The 15,706-nt window shown below is 35.5% G+C and overlaps 2 protein-coding genes across 2 annotated transcripts; both read right to left on the minus strand.

Moving 5' to 3' along the window:
- Positions 1 to 314: 314 nt before the first annotated feature.
- LOC125190937 (K(+) efflux antiporter 4-like) lies at positions 315 to 9,255 on the minus strand. Its single transcript, XM_048088362.2, has 21 exons — positions 8,712 to 9,255; positions 8,022 to 8,065; positions 7,402 to 7,460; positions 7,184 to 7,262; positions 6,956 to 7,017; positions 6,791 to 6,866; positions 6,578 to 6,652; positions 6,389 to 6,460; positions 6,183 to 6,266; positions 5,660 to 5,728; positions 4,557 to 4,634; positions 4,269 to 4,357; positions 3,752 to 3,848; positions 3,628 to 3,681; positions 3,136 to 3,231; positions 1,819 to 2,007; positions 1,660 to 1,737; positions 1,412 to 1,456; positions 863 to 952; positions 719 to 769; positions 315 to 607 (listed from the first exon to the last, which is right to left on the minus strand). Exons 1-21 carry the CDS (start codon positions 8,905 to 8,907, stop codon positions 578 to 580), a joined length of 1,713 nt encoding a protein of 570 aa, XP_047944319.1. The 5' UTR covers positions 8,908 to 9,255; the 3' UTR covers positions 315 to 577.
- Positions 9,256 to 10,046: 791 nt separating this feature from the next.
- LOC125187532 (fanconi anemia group E protein FANCE protein) lies at positions 10,047 to 11,897 on the minus strand. The gene is made up of 2 exons (XM_048084139.2): positions 11,576 to 11,897; positions 10,047 to 11,485 (listed from the first exon to the last, which is right to left on the minus strand). The coding sequence occupies exons 1-2, from the start codon at positions 11,770 to 11,772 to the stop codon at positions 10,201 to 10,203; spliced, it is 1,482 nt and encodes a 493-aa protein (XP_047940096.1). The 5' UTR covers positions 11,773 to 11,897; the 3' UTR covers positions 10,047 to 10,200.
- Positions 11,898 to 15,706: the final 3,809 nt, after the last annotated feature.

Here is a 15,706-nt window from a genome sequence, read left to right on the forward strand (position 1 = left end):
CCTTCCCTTCAAAATATGGATTTTTTACAATTAAAGAAATATATATAATACAAATACGGTAATAGCACGACTAAATAAATATATGGAACCAAATAAACAATACTGTATCAGTTGTATATCTCTGTGATCGACATGTTTCTTCAGCTAGTTGAAATTGTACATTTGTGTCGTTTGCACTGGTTCTATTCCCTTGAGAACACTCTTATTTTAGTTTTATTTCACATACTCGTTCATTATGTCATAAAATGAAAATTGTATTAACTTGGTAATGAAATGAATATTTGATGTAATAAAGGAATATTGTAAGAAGCAAATTTAGAAAGAGAACTATACATTTAATAATTATAGTACAAAATGCACAGCTCTATATCCTCTTTACAAGCTGCTGATTAATAATTTCCAGTTGTAATGTAGTGTGGCTAGTTAAAATAATAAACGAATTGCTATATGGACATGCTTTCAGAAAATTGTATGAACACCGGCTGCATTAACAACAAACTGGGAAAAAAAGGTTCCGGCCATATGTGAGAAATCTCAGGAGAAAACAGCATGGCAGACGCTGGAGGAGGCAGTGGAGTCAGTCGACCTCCTTTGCACTCTTAATCACCTGTCCCCCAACAAGAAGAGACCATCCATCAGGTCAAGTCTGATATTTGCACTTCTGGCTCATACATATATAGTACTGTATTTATTATCAAGAATCATGAGAGCTGTGGACCATCAAAGATATATGCTTAGCACTGTCCGCACGCAAACTCTCTCCTCTAATCTGTAACAAAAATCATATTCAACAAACCCATAAACTCTATGGAAACTGTGTTCAATGCGATGGATCAACAGTGTAGTTTCTGTAATTCAGTACCTCATAGGTGGAATCAGGAGAAAACCACCTTAATAGCACTCCAAGATGTACTACGGCAGGTATTAGCTTAAACAGTAATGGTGTAGTCACCTGTGCATAGTATTTGTAAGAAGAAGGAAGCGATTGCGGACATAATTGGAAAAACTAATAAACAATGTATCTAGAAGAGTAAGTGCATAATACACCCATGAAAGCCATGCCTCTACTTGCTTGACTAGAGGATCAACAAATTGGATATTGCATTTTCCAGAGACTTCTAAATTAATATAAGTTCTTGGACTACTTTTATCCATTTCATATGAATAAATATTGTTATGCCATGATCTAAGTCAATGCAACCATATGTAAGCTATGTTAAGCAGATATGCCAGATAAAAGCATAACATATGTTTGAAAAGTTATGTGAAGTGCTCCATGACATATCAAAGGCAATGGAAAACATGAATCTTAATGAGCAGTAGAGACCCTAATAGATCATTTGTCTATGAATGAGAAGAAATACGCTACATGGGATATTGCCGAGGCACACAGCTAAAGAGTCTAGCATACCAGACTGAGTGCTGTTGTCCCAAGAAGCAGCATGTATAGTTTACCCTGTAATTCATCACCTATGTTAGTGGTGGCTCAAACGAAGGACAATATAACAAAATCAGGCTTTCATCGAAAGTTGATAATACTTGAGAGTATTGAGCAATAGATCACCAATTTCTTACAAGAAAAAGACAAAATTGTTCAAAGTTAGCATATAATGGATATGCCACTTCACAATTAAGAAAAACTCAGAAATAAAGAAACACCTCGATCAACTTGAGGTTTGACGCTCGACTAAGAAGAACAAAAGCAAATTCTCCAATTTGTGCAAGAGACATCCCAACCTGCACATGCATATGACAAAATTTTGCAAGTCAAACAAAGATTACCAACATTTGAAAAATTAACACTAGAAAGTTGCATACAAGAAGGGAAGTCTTGTTGTTGTAGCCAAATCCTCTCACGACCAAACTGAACACAATTGTTTTGATAATAATCACCAAGATAACAGCTGCCAGTAATATATCAATGTGATTCCAGAGAAACTGGACATGAATTAGCATTCCAATACTGGCTAGAAAAAGGGCAGCAAAAAAGTTCCGGATAGGCTCCACCTACAAAATAAAGAGTCAGATTGAAGAAATTCTGCATAGTGACAAGTACGAGCACAATCTGGTACCAAGATCCCACATGACAACAGTTAGAGCTAAGGAAACATGAACGAGTTAGCTTAATGACCCCTAAAGCTAGGGGTTCATACACACTAAATATTCGAATAGCAAGTTATGTTCTTGCAGGATAATTGTCTAAAAATGAAAAATAATCTCATGATAGACCCATTGGACGATCTCCAATACAAAAGAGCAGCAACAGATCAATAATTAGGTTAACATTAAATATTAGGTGCAAGACAGCCTCAATGGCCTCAGTCAGACTTTTGAGAAAAAAGGAAAAAAGTGCAACTTTCTCTCACTCAATCTTGTAAATTACCACTATACTATAGGAAGTCAAATTGTAGTAATAGTTATATGGCCACTCAGCACTTAGTCCTATTTCCAGTCGGTGATAAGTTCTAAACCTAAGGGACAAAAAGCTTGTTGGCACTCTTCTTTCAGGAAGAAAAGTAAACAATATCTTCAAACAGATTAAAGCAATTAGCACAATTCAAAGAGAGTAATGCCTAGCACAGTTGGAAGAGAGAAATGCCTAGACAGCAGAACTCCAAATTTAGCTACCCTGAAGGTCATATCACCATACCTTGGCAAAAGGCATGTGTGCATCTCTACCATCTACTTGAACTGCCAGTTTCTACACTTGTTTGCAGAAAACCAAGCATCTAAAACATTATTTTATCGAAAAGAGTGTTGGATCTTTAAAAATTAATTTCATAAAACAATTAGAATCATGCACTCATCACCAACAGCAGAATAAACAAATCCAAAATTTCACCAACCACACACCTAAGTCTAAGACCTAACCATTTCCATGTATATTACTAAAACTTGAAATTCAAGTCTTCCTCCCAGATAATAGAAAAGGTATGAAAAGAAGAAAGGTAACGGACTCAATAAAAATAAGAAATAAATTTGTAACAGAAGCAACCATAGAGGAAATTCCAGTTTAGTAATCAATCAATACCACATTAGCTCTGTGTGTGTGTGTGCGAGAGAGAGAGAGAGACAAACACACAGGAAGATATATATGGTGGAATAGAATACCATGCAATAATAGAGAAGCCATACCTGTTCCAGAGTATGATGAGCATGATCAGTTGTTGATATCATCAGTCCCGCAGCAAAGGATCCTAACTCAAGACTCAGACCCAACTTATCGCTACACTGGAACAATATAGTTCACATTACATGCATTTATCAATAACTTTGCAGTCAAAAGGCACATTGTCTGGACTAGTAACTAGATTTCGAAAGGAGACAAATTGAAATATACTCCCTCCGTCCCTAAAGAATATGCACTTTGGGTTCAACACGGGTTTTAATGTAAAATTGGTAAAGTAAGAGAGAGGTAGAGAGAAAAAGTAATTAAAGTATTGCTAGTGGAGAATGGGTCCCACCTCATTAGAGAGAAAAAACTTTTCAAAATCAGAAAGTGCATATTCTTGTGGGACGGGGGGTACTAGAATTGCATACAGATTACCGAAGAAAATAACTTGATCAAATAAAAGTTCCAATCGCCAATAAGTAGTCAAACAAGACAAATTGGGAAGTGCAACTAACCCAAGCAACAAGCAAGCAGAGCGCAACAGATGTCAATTGGTAGAGTTCATTAGTCTGCAAAGAAGACTTAAGTCAAATATCAGCACAATGTGCATGCAACACATTTTCTCAAACGCAAAGGCACCTGTGATGATAGACTAATCATCAACTTCAGTAACCGAGGTATAAGAGTGCGGGACAATATTGCCAATATGGTCAGGAATGTAACCAACACCACCAACCTGAACATGGAAAGTAGAGTCCCATAAATGATAATATAGATCATTGAAAAGAAAACCCCGGTTTCATAAAGGCTTCCAAGTGTTTCTAAGAACTACAAAAAATAGTCTAACCTCTAAGCATAACCTTGCCACAGAAGTCAGAAAGAGTAAGAATTTGTTAGATTTAATCACTCAAAGCTGATAGTATTTAATATTTTTGATAAAAAAAACACGGAGTATATAATGGTGGGAATGATAGAACATCTGCAGGTAGCTTCATCATTTTCTTACTCATTACCAACTAAAATCTTTTCAGCATATCAGTTCCAGAAGTTGTTGCAAGTATCATCAATGCATAAGTTAAAGACATAGAATTATATATCTATATTGCATGCAAATCACCGAAACAGGAAAATTCCTCTGTATGGTCTATTGTCTTACAGTTTTGTCATGGAAACGATTCCTTGAAGAGCACCAGAAGTACCACCAAGGATAGGGAGAAGAGCAAATAGCAAACCCACAGTACAGTCCTGGTAAACCAGAGGGATCTTTCAGAATTTCGCAAAGCAAAACTCGTTGCAAAATATGAACTTAATTACAAGAAATGTTATGAAGATCTGTCAGTATTATGTTTATGTGAAATGGTCAGTCCGTCAGATTTTAGAGAATTTAGGCTTCAAATTTAAATGCATAGGTGTATCAAAGGAATAATCTTAAGCAGAGACAAACCTGCAGAACAAGGGTTCCAACAGTAACCTGCCCATATAACGTATTGATACTATTCTTTTCCATCAAGAATTTCAAAACCTGCAAGCAGGATATTGCATCAGCTTGAATTAAGGGATTGGCAGAAGAAAGACATGAGTTCCGTTATATGCATGGCACGAGTCATACAATGTTGTCCAGATTCTTTAAGGTGAAAATAGACAGCAACCACACACTCATTATTAATACATATACCCATGTATGTAAAAAGTGAAACTTTCTTATCAGAATGGAAGTACTAAGAGAACTCTATCTTCATTGGTTCGTGTCCTTGGTGCAAAATAAATGGTTTGTTATGGAAAATTTTAGTGATGCAAAAGATCTGTTTCCACCGTACACAGCCACAATATCTTTGAACTCAATAAGACAAAATCCATATTCATCAGGAACTAGAGGCATAAATTGGATATTTGTATCATCAGAAGATGTCATCTGATTGCAGCAGCGATGTCTTGGTATACTCTTGAGGAAAATAGTTAAGGGAATTACTTTGTATGGGAACATGGATCCCTTTTAAAGGTGCCTTACAGTGTCTAAGAGGCTAACCAGTGGGAGGACTAGCCATGTACAATAACATAGACCTCTTACAAAGATTCATTACGGCGTCTAAGAAAGTACATGAATATTTGTGATTCCCTCGCCTAATGTCAGTAAGAAGATGAAGTTTCCTTTAAGCACATTATAAAAGTCAACTCTACTTCTGACATCAAAACATAGTGACAGCTTCCTCCAAATTCCAAAATGAAGTTAATCTCTTCATATCCACATTCTGATTATTTTCTCTGGGAGAGAATCTAACCCCTGGCCTTTGAGGAGTTATGTGATTGTGAAAATGCATAGAATATTTGGTTCTTTTACCTTGAATATAGCTTCAAGATTGGTACTATTAGCAAGAAAAGAAATTACTATTATGAGCTTCAGAGAGCATGAAAGGAATTATTCCCCAAACTAGTGTTTTAAACCATAGAGAGGAAAAAGGACTCAAAATTAAAACTCCATAGCTGAATCATCTTTAATCTCACAAATTAAATTATGCTCAAGATTACAAAATCAAAGGGAGGTTGTACCACTGCCGTTGAAGACATTGAGAGGAACACACCAACAAAGACACCTTCAGATGCTTCCCCACCACATAACTGCAAATATATTTACTTATACATATTAAAAAGTAAATAAAATGAAAGGACTAGACAAAATGAAATGAATAGACACGAAAAGATTATTTCATGAATAGCACTGGACCATAAAGGAAATCCCATAGATCAGGTGAATGACATCCTTTGAATGTTAAAGGTTATCACTAATGATATGGAACTATGGAAGGACAAGGTGAACCATGATTCTGTATCTGTATTTTCCCATACAACTCCTAGCATCACAAAATGAACCTCCATAGTAAAATTAAATTGTTAGCATACAGCTAATGATTTAATCAATTAAAATTTTCCAGTTTACATCAATACCTTTATATATATAGTGATAACGAAAGTCAATAATATCTAAGGAAGTTAGCTTCATTCAACATTTCGTATAACAGAGTTGTGATTGCAAAGGTGCACAAATATAAGAAACAGGGAATAGGGAGAATACCAAGGCTGTTATTCCACACAAACACATAAACAGAAGTATTTGAAGCAACCCGCCGAAGAAAGCAACTGCTCGCACAACACGAATCTGCATTATCAGTTAAATTTGCTATCAATCTTTCAACGTTTCGATTTTTTTTCCATTGCATTTTTCTAACATCACCTAATAGCATGAGAGAACATGTAAATTTAGATAATAACACAACCAACCTTCACAACTGAGAATTCTAGCCCCAGTGCAAAAAGAAGAAAAATAACTCCAAACTGTGCCACTGTTTCAACCTGCAGGGACATACTATGAGCAGTTAGAACGAGGTCACATTCTCACAGGAGTAAGAAAACAGCAAATATGCAATAATATTATGCTCAAACATAAAGGTGGTGCAAATAGCAACATACTTGAACCATTTCACTGACAATACTAAAACCTCCAGGTCCTATAAGGGATCCTGCTAGTAAATATCCAGTTATAACCTGCAAGGTTAAAATTGCAGATCATCACAGAAATCCAGAAATCAGCAATACACCAGGGATAACCAAAACATGGAGAATCGATGGATAAAAAGTTTCCAAGATCAGCAAAAATAGCATAAAGTCTATTGGGAAGCTTACTGGTTGTCCAGCACAAGCAAAGGCAATTCCACCACAGGTTGCAGAAACAATTACAACAACTAGATCAGATATGAACCTGTGGACCAAAAAAAATAATATTAGATTGCTTATATAAGATTTAAATGACGAGTATGGGTACCTTGGGGAGAAACTCAGATATCTAACCTTAGGTCCAATTGTAAGATAGGAAATTTCGACTTGCGATTGGACATAATGAAGACATTGTCCTGCACATAATTTTCAATGGCTGGAAATATCTACCTCAAACATTTCTAGAAAGCAGAACTTGCAATTATTGAAAATAAATTTATTGCAAACCCAGAGCAACAAACTTAACAAATGTTGGAGTTTCAAATGAAACTAATAGCCGCTGAAATTTTTAAAAAAAAGTACCTTGCTATCTATCAAGGTTGGAGTCTCTTCAGGTTGATTCTCAGCATCAAGAGTAAAAACATCATGGAACTGAAATGACCTAATATAAAGTCAGAAAAAAGTATCAACCAAAACCCAACTTTGAATTTGCTGTGTCATGGAAATAAAAAATAGTACTCCAGTACTCAAAAATAACAGCAGACTAATGAATTTGGAGGATACAGGTTTGGGAAGCATACTTTTCATCTTTTGTCTCATTCTTCTTGGGCTTAACCCTGGCAACAGTTTCCAGAACTGCCTGAGAATTTTAGAAGTTTCAGTAGGGACAGTAGAGACAACCAAATTAAAATTGGAGGCAAAAGAAAGGGGGGAACACTAAAAAACAAAATATGTTTTACATAATGCTCTTGATGTTTAGTCCAGTTTAGATAATAGATATTTGAAGTAATGAACTTGATTGAAGCTGTTTTTAAGTTTTAACTCACATATTCATATGACCGAAACACCATTGAACTCGTGAGTATTATGCTTTAACTCCAAAAGAACATGAGCAATTCAATGCTATGTAAAAGCAAACTAAATTGTATACAGTGGCATAATCATCTGAAATCCCCACGAAGCAAAAGCAAATCTAACATCAGCTTTTGGCCGCAGATCTTCATTATATCTCCAAGCACCTAAAATTCTATTTCTCGAGATGCCAGAAATATAGTGCTCACCAAATATTAGTTCAAGAAGGCACTTAAAAAATCTTTAACGGCATTCACCCTTTCCAAATAGCTAAGTATATCTTAATTTATAAATAATTAAATATAAGCATGTTCCAACATAAGAAGAAATTATAAGGCAAGAAAGAAACCTGTTGTTCATTAACACTGTTGTTGAAGCTCCCGTGATCTTTTACTGCAAATTTCAGGAAGATAGAGTGTGATCACAAACTCAAGTCATATGTTTCCTTCCAAATAGAAATGCATATTCCTACTTTACGAGATTCAAATAAGCTCCAACGATTAAAAACACATCACTCAAACATCAAACATCAAACAGGGATATATTTTCCCCAATCACCAAACTGACCAAGATTTTACCAGTCTGTCAAAGAGAAGCCTAGTGTCACATCTCCATCTTGTATTAATTTCATTGCTACCTCCTTGAACTTATTTGCAGTATATTAGTTTGAAACTTTAGGATATGCTATACACATTTTGTAATTGTTGTTCAAATGTTGACATCAATATATCATGAACTTTAAGCCCTAAAATAGCCTCTGACCAGCATTTCTTTTAACATGAATCTACTGCAAAAGAATATACACAAACACTGAATCTTTGAAGATAGTCAAAAGATTTATATGTATGAAATCAAACAAGCCAGAAATGGAATAAAAAAACACTCTATTATTAGTACATGCAACACAGAGGAACCTAATCTACACAACACAGAACACAAAATTGAATGAAAAGCAAAACGGTATAAAAGGCAGCATTAATTGACAATGTAGTACAACAAGGCGAAACAGAGAGTACAATCATCAGAGATCTGCACTAACCGTCGGTGAGCTCATCAGTCTCGTTGAACTCTTTCTCCAATGCGTGATCAATCATATCAGCAAGAGTATTTTCCTTCCGCAATGACGTATCGTTTAGGGCAGTAGCGTTAACTCCGTCGGTTTCGGGCATCGAATCACCGGCGATGAGCGGCGACAAAAAGAAATAGAAGAGAATGAGGAGCGCAAAAATCCGCATCTTTGGAATTTACTCCGTCGGAAGTGGAGATGGAGAAATAGGTGCGGTAGATAAATGGCTCCGGGCGCAGGTCAGCAGAGACGGCGGAGGTGGAGTGAATTGCATAAAAGGAGTTTCTCAACTTTACTCATCCCAGATACTCGGCGCTTGAGATCTGCGAAACAGAGTAGGTTGGGATTGGATCCACGCGGCCCACGGTGCGTGTGATCGACGCGCCGTCTTCTGCGGTGGCTGTTCCAGGTGTACAATTTGCGCCACTTTTTTCAATTCCAAAGGAACTTTTGGTTGAAGCAATCTTTTTTTTTTAGTATACAAAATCGCCAGAATGGATTCGTGTGTTTATTATGAGTAATACTCCATTTTATTATTAATGCATTTTCATTTGTGTGATGCTGCATTTTATGAATTAGTATCTCTAGATTATGTGTATAGAACCATTTTATTCGTCGCTTTAAATGTCACTAAATTTGCGAAATTACACACAATTTCTAAACATGTATAGTATTTATTATTCCGGCACTTTTTTAAAATTTTGGACATTTTCATCAATTACATTAATTCCAATAATTAATGTATTACCAAATTTAATTAAATACTCTATCAGTGGTAGTCGAATAAAATATTATTTGAGTCGTTTAAATTTAGTATTGAATTAGTTATAACAAATATTGGTTTCGGTCGTCAAGAGAATAATCTATAATAAATCTAAGAAGAATATTCCAAAATTGATGAAATCATGCAACAAGTAAGAATGTTAGTGTAGCCCGAAAGATTAATGCGAATAGCATATGAATAGCCCCCTAAATTTAGTTTCTAGGGGGCTAGAGTTACAAATTTTTAGGCCATGTTTGGTAGGGGTGATAACTCATCTAGGGATGACATAAAATTTCATCCCTAGATGAGTTATCACCCCTACCAAACATGCCATTAATCTGTATTAATCACATGCTAATTTTATCTGTTAATAGCTCGATTAGCCCGCACTCGATTAATTCATAAGCCGAATAGGGTTGACTAAACACGTTGGTGATCCGATTAACATCCCTAACAACAAGTTTAAAATGTTTTAACAATTCATATTTTGATTATAAAATAAACCTGCATTTAAAAGCGGACGAAAATGAAAAACCACCACAAAGTTTCAATCAGGTTAGCAGGTTGGAAGAGTTCAGAACTTTGAGTAAAAGTCAAGCTACAATTTTTTACCACCAAATCTCAATTCAAGCAATTTCAGTACTTTTTATACCGAGTATTAAGACCAAATCACCTAACATTTGACATAAGCAAGAGAAGCTACAAATTAGACAGTTTCGACAGTATTGATTTGGTAACAAGAGTATCAGACTTCTCAACAGCCGCAGTTAAAATAAGCTTGTGTGGCTTCAATGATGGAGTACATTTGTTGATTAGGCATAACACAAAATTGGCAAACTTCAAAGACTTTGAATATCTCTTACTATACTTGCAAACCTGCTCAACGAGTTGATCGACCGAGTCTTGAATCAAATGAACATTATGATCCAAAATGTTTCTCCATAAGCTAAACAACGACTCTGTCCACACTAGCTCCTCGCCAATCAAACACCGGTGGCAGGGAAGGCACACGAATCTCAACACGTCTTCATCTTTGGTGAGGAGTTTTTGGCAAAACGCAGAAACATGAGCTGGATGCAGGCATTCTCTAACTACTCTAGTGAGCACATCGCAGATGGGGCTATTTATACCATCCTTTCGTAGAATTAATGGAAACAAAAGAGCGTACTCAGCAGCCTTTTGGTGAGTCTTGCAGTAGTCTAACGTTGCATTCAACAGGACACGAGAAGATGGTTCATTCAAGACTAGAAACTTTGGGAGGAAAACAGAGCACAAAATATGAGATGGCCAATCGCATTCATCAGCTTCAATTCCATCCGACAAATGAGACAATAGAACAGCTGCAGTTTCATCATCTGCACTCCATGGCTCAATCAAATTCAAAATCAATAAACGCTCTCGTCTACCACCAGAGCAAAGTTTGCGAATTTCCCTAGCTAACTCCACAGCTTTCAAATTACTATCGATATGCAGAAGCTCAGCTTTCAACGATTTCGCCACTTTTTCAACTTCAGTGTCAATGTTTGATTCATCCTCACCAATCTCTACCATCACAACATCCATATTTTTGTGTTTACTCTCCTCAACATCAATAAGCAAATCATCCTCATCTCCTCCACTACTACCAGCCAAGGGCATTTTATCGCTTAGTTCATCAACCGACATTGGGAGCCACGGAAACACCGATTCACCATCTCTAGCAGCATCCCTGAGCCAATCTGGCATCATATAGAAGTCATCCTCTTCAGTTTCCTCTTCGGATTCCAAATTCAAATGAGAAAGCCATTGATAATTAGACAAAGATACCAAGTCAAGCAGCTGTTGAGCAGCTTTTTTTACCCAAAAATCCACCCTTCTGCCCTCACTCAGCAAAACCCTAGCAAGTCTACACAATTCCCTTGTGCAAAATCTCTGATGTTCGTATGCAAGAAACGATAAAATCCGGGCCTGAACTACACTAGGCAGTGTCTCAATACACATAACCCTGATCATCAAATAAATACTTTTTTTTAACAAAACTAAGAGCTTTATCAAGTATAAACATAAAAGAACACATTTTGACACACACATTCACCTTTTTTCTTGTGGAGAAGAATGCTGAACAGAAGAGCTGTCTGAAGGTCTCATAAGGAGGGAGAGGAAAGATGTAGTGGAAATGGGAGGGGAGTTCGATGCAGGAGGATTGAACATTTCTTCCAACCATTTTGAAGCTTCGGTCTCGGGGCATGTCGAATTTAAGAAAACTTGCAACAGTGGAATCCAGGGTTCCATGTTGATGTTTTCAATTGATTACCACTGAAGCGCAGCGAGGACTAGATTGAAATAAGTGAAATTAGGGTTTTGAATTAGGGATTTCAGAGTTGAAGTACTAAATCATAGTCATAATCATGTTAACTGTTAACTTTATCCATAGAAACAGATCAGATGATTGTATAGTAGCAGTACATTTAAATACCTATTAATTAATATAGAACTAGTATCACAGCTATTTTATTTTCTTTCTTACTTATTTTATTCATGAAATAGTAAATTTTATAAAATGAAAAAATATCAAATATATAAATAAAAAATTTATTATAAAAAATAATAAAATCAAACAACTTTCAAAATAAATAAATAAAAATATTCAAATATATTGATTAGTGACTTTGACAAAAATATACATACGCATTTTTATGAATATTATGATAATTTAAATTAAAGTACTTATAATTGTTTTATGAATACTCAACTTTATAATATTAATAAATTAATTACAAATTTAATAAAAGAGGTATGAAGTGTATTGATATATAAGTTGGAGTGTGATAGTGTAAAAATAATAAAGTTTATGTATTTAACAAGTTAAGGTGTGCAAATATAATGGAATTTGCTTATCAATATATTTAAAAATTAAATAGGAGTATCAATTTTTCTTAAGTTAAATGATTAATTTAATTTTTGTCTCACTAGTTTATCGTGTCAATGAGAGTAAATAATCAAGTTATTTACTAAAAAAGCCCTTTGGACGATATAATTTTGACAGTGGTATCTATAAAACTAGTTGGAGTACGTGAATGAATCGTGGGTTGTCATCTTGATTAACCAAAAGCCCAACAAGAAAGTGTGACCAAAATCTCATAATCCCTAATAAGTAATACCCTATGTAGGCACACAACAATTTTTATTCTTGTCTCCTCTGATTACTAATAGTAAGTGCAACATTTGCTATTGTTAGAAGATATCGCATAAAATCAGAAAGAATATATGAGAAAAGAGTTAGTAATCAATGTTGAACCCTTCTTAAAGACCGAACTAGAGAACAAATCTTGGCCATAAGATCTAGTTTTTTGATGAGATATGTTGTTGTGTAAATTTTTTTCGCTTCATTACAAGCCAATTTTACTTCATTGTATAGGTTTATTACTTCATTCTGTACGTAATACATTGAAACTACAACATGTTTTTACTTGCTTCAAGTAGGTTTTGAAATGATTTAACATATGCTTCGTTCGAATTCATTGACATGAGTTTTTACTTTATTCACATTAAAAAATGCAATTTATTCAAGTGAATTTATTACTTCATTCAGAAACGTTATTACTTCATTGGATAAGGTTTTTACTTCATTCCAGTAGGACTTCAAATGCTTCTACACATACTTCATTCATATAATTTATTATATTATTCCATGTGTTTATCACACCATATCAGCGTCGTGGCGGTGGTGATAGATATTGTAAAGAGAAAGAACGGCACGCGACGGCGAAACCTACCAGAATGAAGTAATAATCCTATTAGAATGAAGTAAAAACCTACCAGAATGAAGTAATATATTCTGGAATAAAGTTAAATATTCGTAACGTGTTAGTATGACTTATTTACCTTCGGATGAATAAAAATAGACTAGTGATGAAGGAGAAAATAATTTATAAATTTGTGAATCTCATCCATAAAAAAGTAGATCTAAAAACCCTAATTTGGTATGGTTCGGTGGTTCGATTTTTAAGAGTGGGTTTGTGGATAATGGGACTCTATGAGAAAATATTCTACTTAGAATAGAGGAGTAATTATTGTAAATTAGGTTTATCATATGTGGATATTGTATAGTCTATATATTCTTGTAATGCCTCCGTCAAAATTACAGTGAATGAGAATAATCCAATTCTACCGATCCTTTGTTTACATGGCCTCAGAGCAGATCGATCTTGGCTCAAAAAAACTTCATCATAGCCGATAATACCTTTCCCGACCCTTCTCCGACCAAAACCAACCCAGAAATCAGAAAATCAGACCCTTCTCCGACCAAAACCAACCCAGAAATCAGAAATCAGACCCTACATCAAATATGTCAGATTCGGAGGATACAAAATCAATTCCAGAACAGATAACAAGCCTACGGAACAGCAAAAGCATCACTGTCGCTTTTAAACTAAATGGAAAGAATTACCCCCTTTGGTCACGATTGATCAAAGTGAAGATTGGAGGCCGAGGAGCCTACTCATACATCAAGAACGACCCACCGAACCCAGGGAGCAAAGGGTTCGATGAGTGGGAGGAGAACGACTTGGTGGTATTCTCGTGGATCGTCGACAACATCAAGACGACATCATCGCCGATTTCGCGCACCACCAAACATCTAAAGCACTGTGGGATAGCTTGGCCGTGACATTCGAGAACAAGGCGGACCGATACTGTTGGGGTTTGTATACTAAAAGATGCTTCGAGCGTACATGCCTTTGTACAGTCAGCTTGTGCATGTATACGAGAAACGCCACGTCCACTTGTTTACCTAATTATGAGAATAAATAATATAATATAATGGTTTATTATTGAAATATGATAAACAAGTCTAAGGCTTTTTACTAAGAAGGTCAAGTAGGGAAATTCGATGAATCTCCTCATGAGTTTTCCAGTAGGGGACTTGGCCAGAAAAACGTAGTCACAACCTGGCTTTGGCTACCTATTGGTACGGTTGCGGTGTTTGTGATAATTCTCTCTTACCTAAGAAGAGATTAGTAACACCGGTGTGGTAAAGCACTGAAAGGATCTAATCCGAAATGTATTCTTTATTGCTATCTACTGAAAGAATATATTTCAGAAAGTTTAGTATTTTCTAGTCTATGATATTAATATCAATATTATTTATTCAATCAAACGCCACTTTGACTTATCAATATGTGAGAGTTTGTACGTAACTCAAGTTCATGATATCTTGGGTGGTAGTAATTGAATAACATAAAGGTATTGGAATATTATTTCATAGAATTCACGTGCCCAGTGTGGTATGATTAAATCCCTAAAGGGTGATCCCCAAGAGGTGTTTGAAAAAGGAATTTATTATTCAGAAAACTGCGCAGTTGGAATTTATTCCACGAATAATGAATACAGTTTCAAACTAGAAAAACTCTTTGGAGAATTAATTTAATTCTAGTCACATAGCAGACAAAAGAATTAAATTGACGGATCAAGATAATCTTAAACGCGGGAAATATTATAAAATAAAATGGATCCAAGTTATTTGTAATTTGGTGATTTAAGTGGGAGTGCAATATTATTCTTTAGTGGAATAAAATAATATTCCATTGATAATATATTAAATCATGGGTCATTTGATTTAATTAGTAATTTATCTAATGGGTGAGCCCAACACTTAAGTCATTCCATGGATCCCCTTACTAGCCCAATAAGGTCCATTATTGTAACAGCCCGCCCTCCTAGGGTACAATAAATGCGGCGGCTGCTACCCAAAACCAACTCAAAAGAAGTAAACTTAGGCTAGGGTTTCATTTAAAGAGTACTGACCAAAAGAATGAGAAGAAATATCAGAGTATTTAATGCAACAACTTAAGCTAGTAGTTTAAAGGAAAGAAGATATCATAAATGACGATCAAAATATCTTAAGAGTACGACATTATATCCAAGACAAAGTCACAAGAAAAAGGCTAAGGCCTCAAACCGAAGGCAAGATGCAAATATTCCAAAAGCAATTCTAAAGTGTATCAAAATTCAGCGGGAAGCGACCAAGAGAAAGTATAGCCATGTATGAAGACACAACTACGCTTGAAGTTCAACATATCCATATTAATTAATTAATCTGCTCAACACCCGCCACCGCTCGTCATCATTCAACCTGCACATAAGGAAAACACATGCAGGGCTGAGTATTTTGAAATACTCAGTGAGCTCGTTTGCAAAACATTTTATAAGTTATGCCACCCTTACC

The sequence above is a fragment of the Salvia hispanica genome, chromosome 5 (genome assembly GCF_029641045.1).
Source record: "Salvia hispanica isolate PSC_SH4W2 chromosome 5, Shi_PSC_v1, whole genome shotgun sequence".
NCBI classification, from domain to species: Eukaryota; Viridiplantae; Streptophyta; class Magnoliopsida; order Lamiales; family Lamiaceae; genus Salvia; species Salvia hispanica.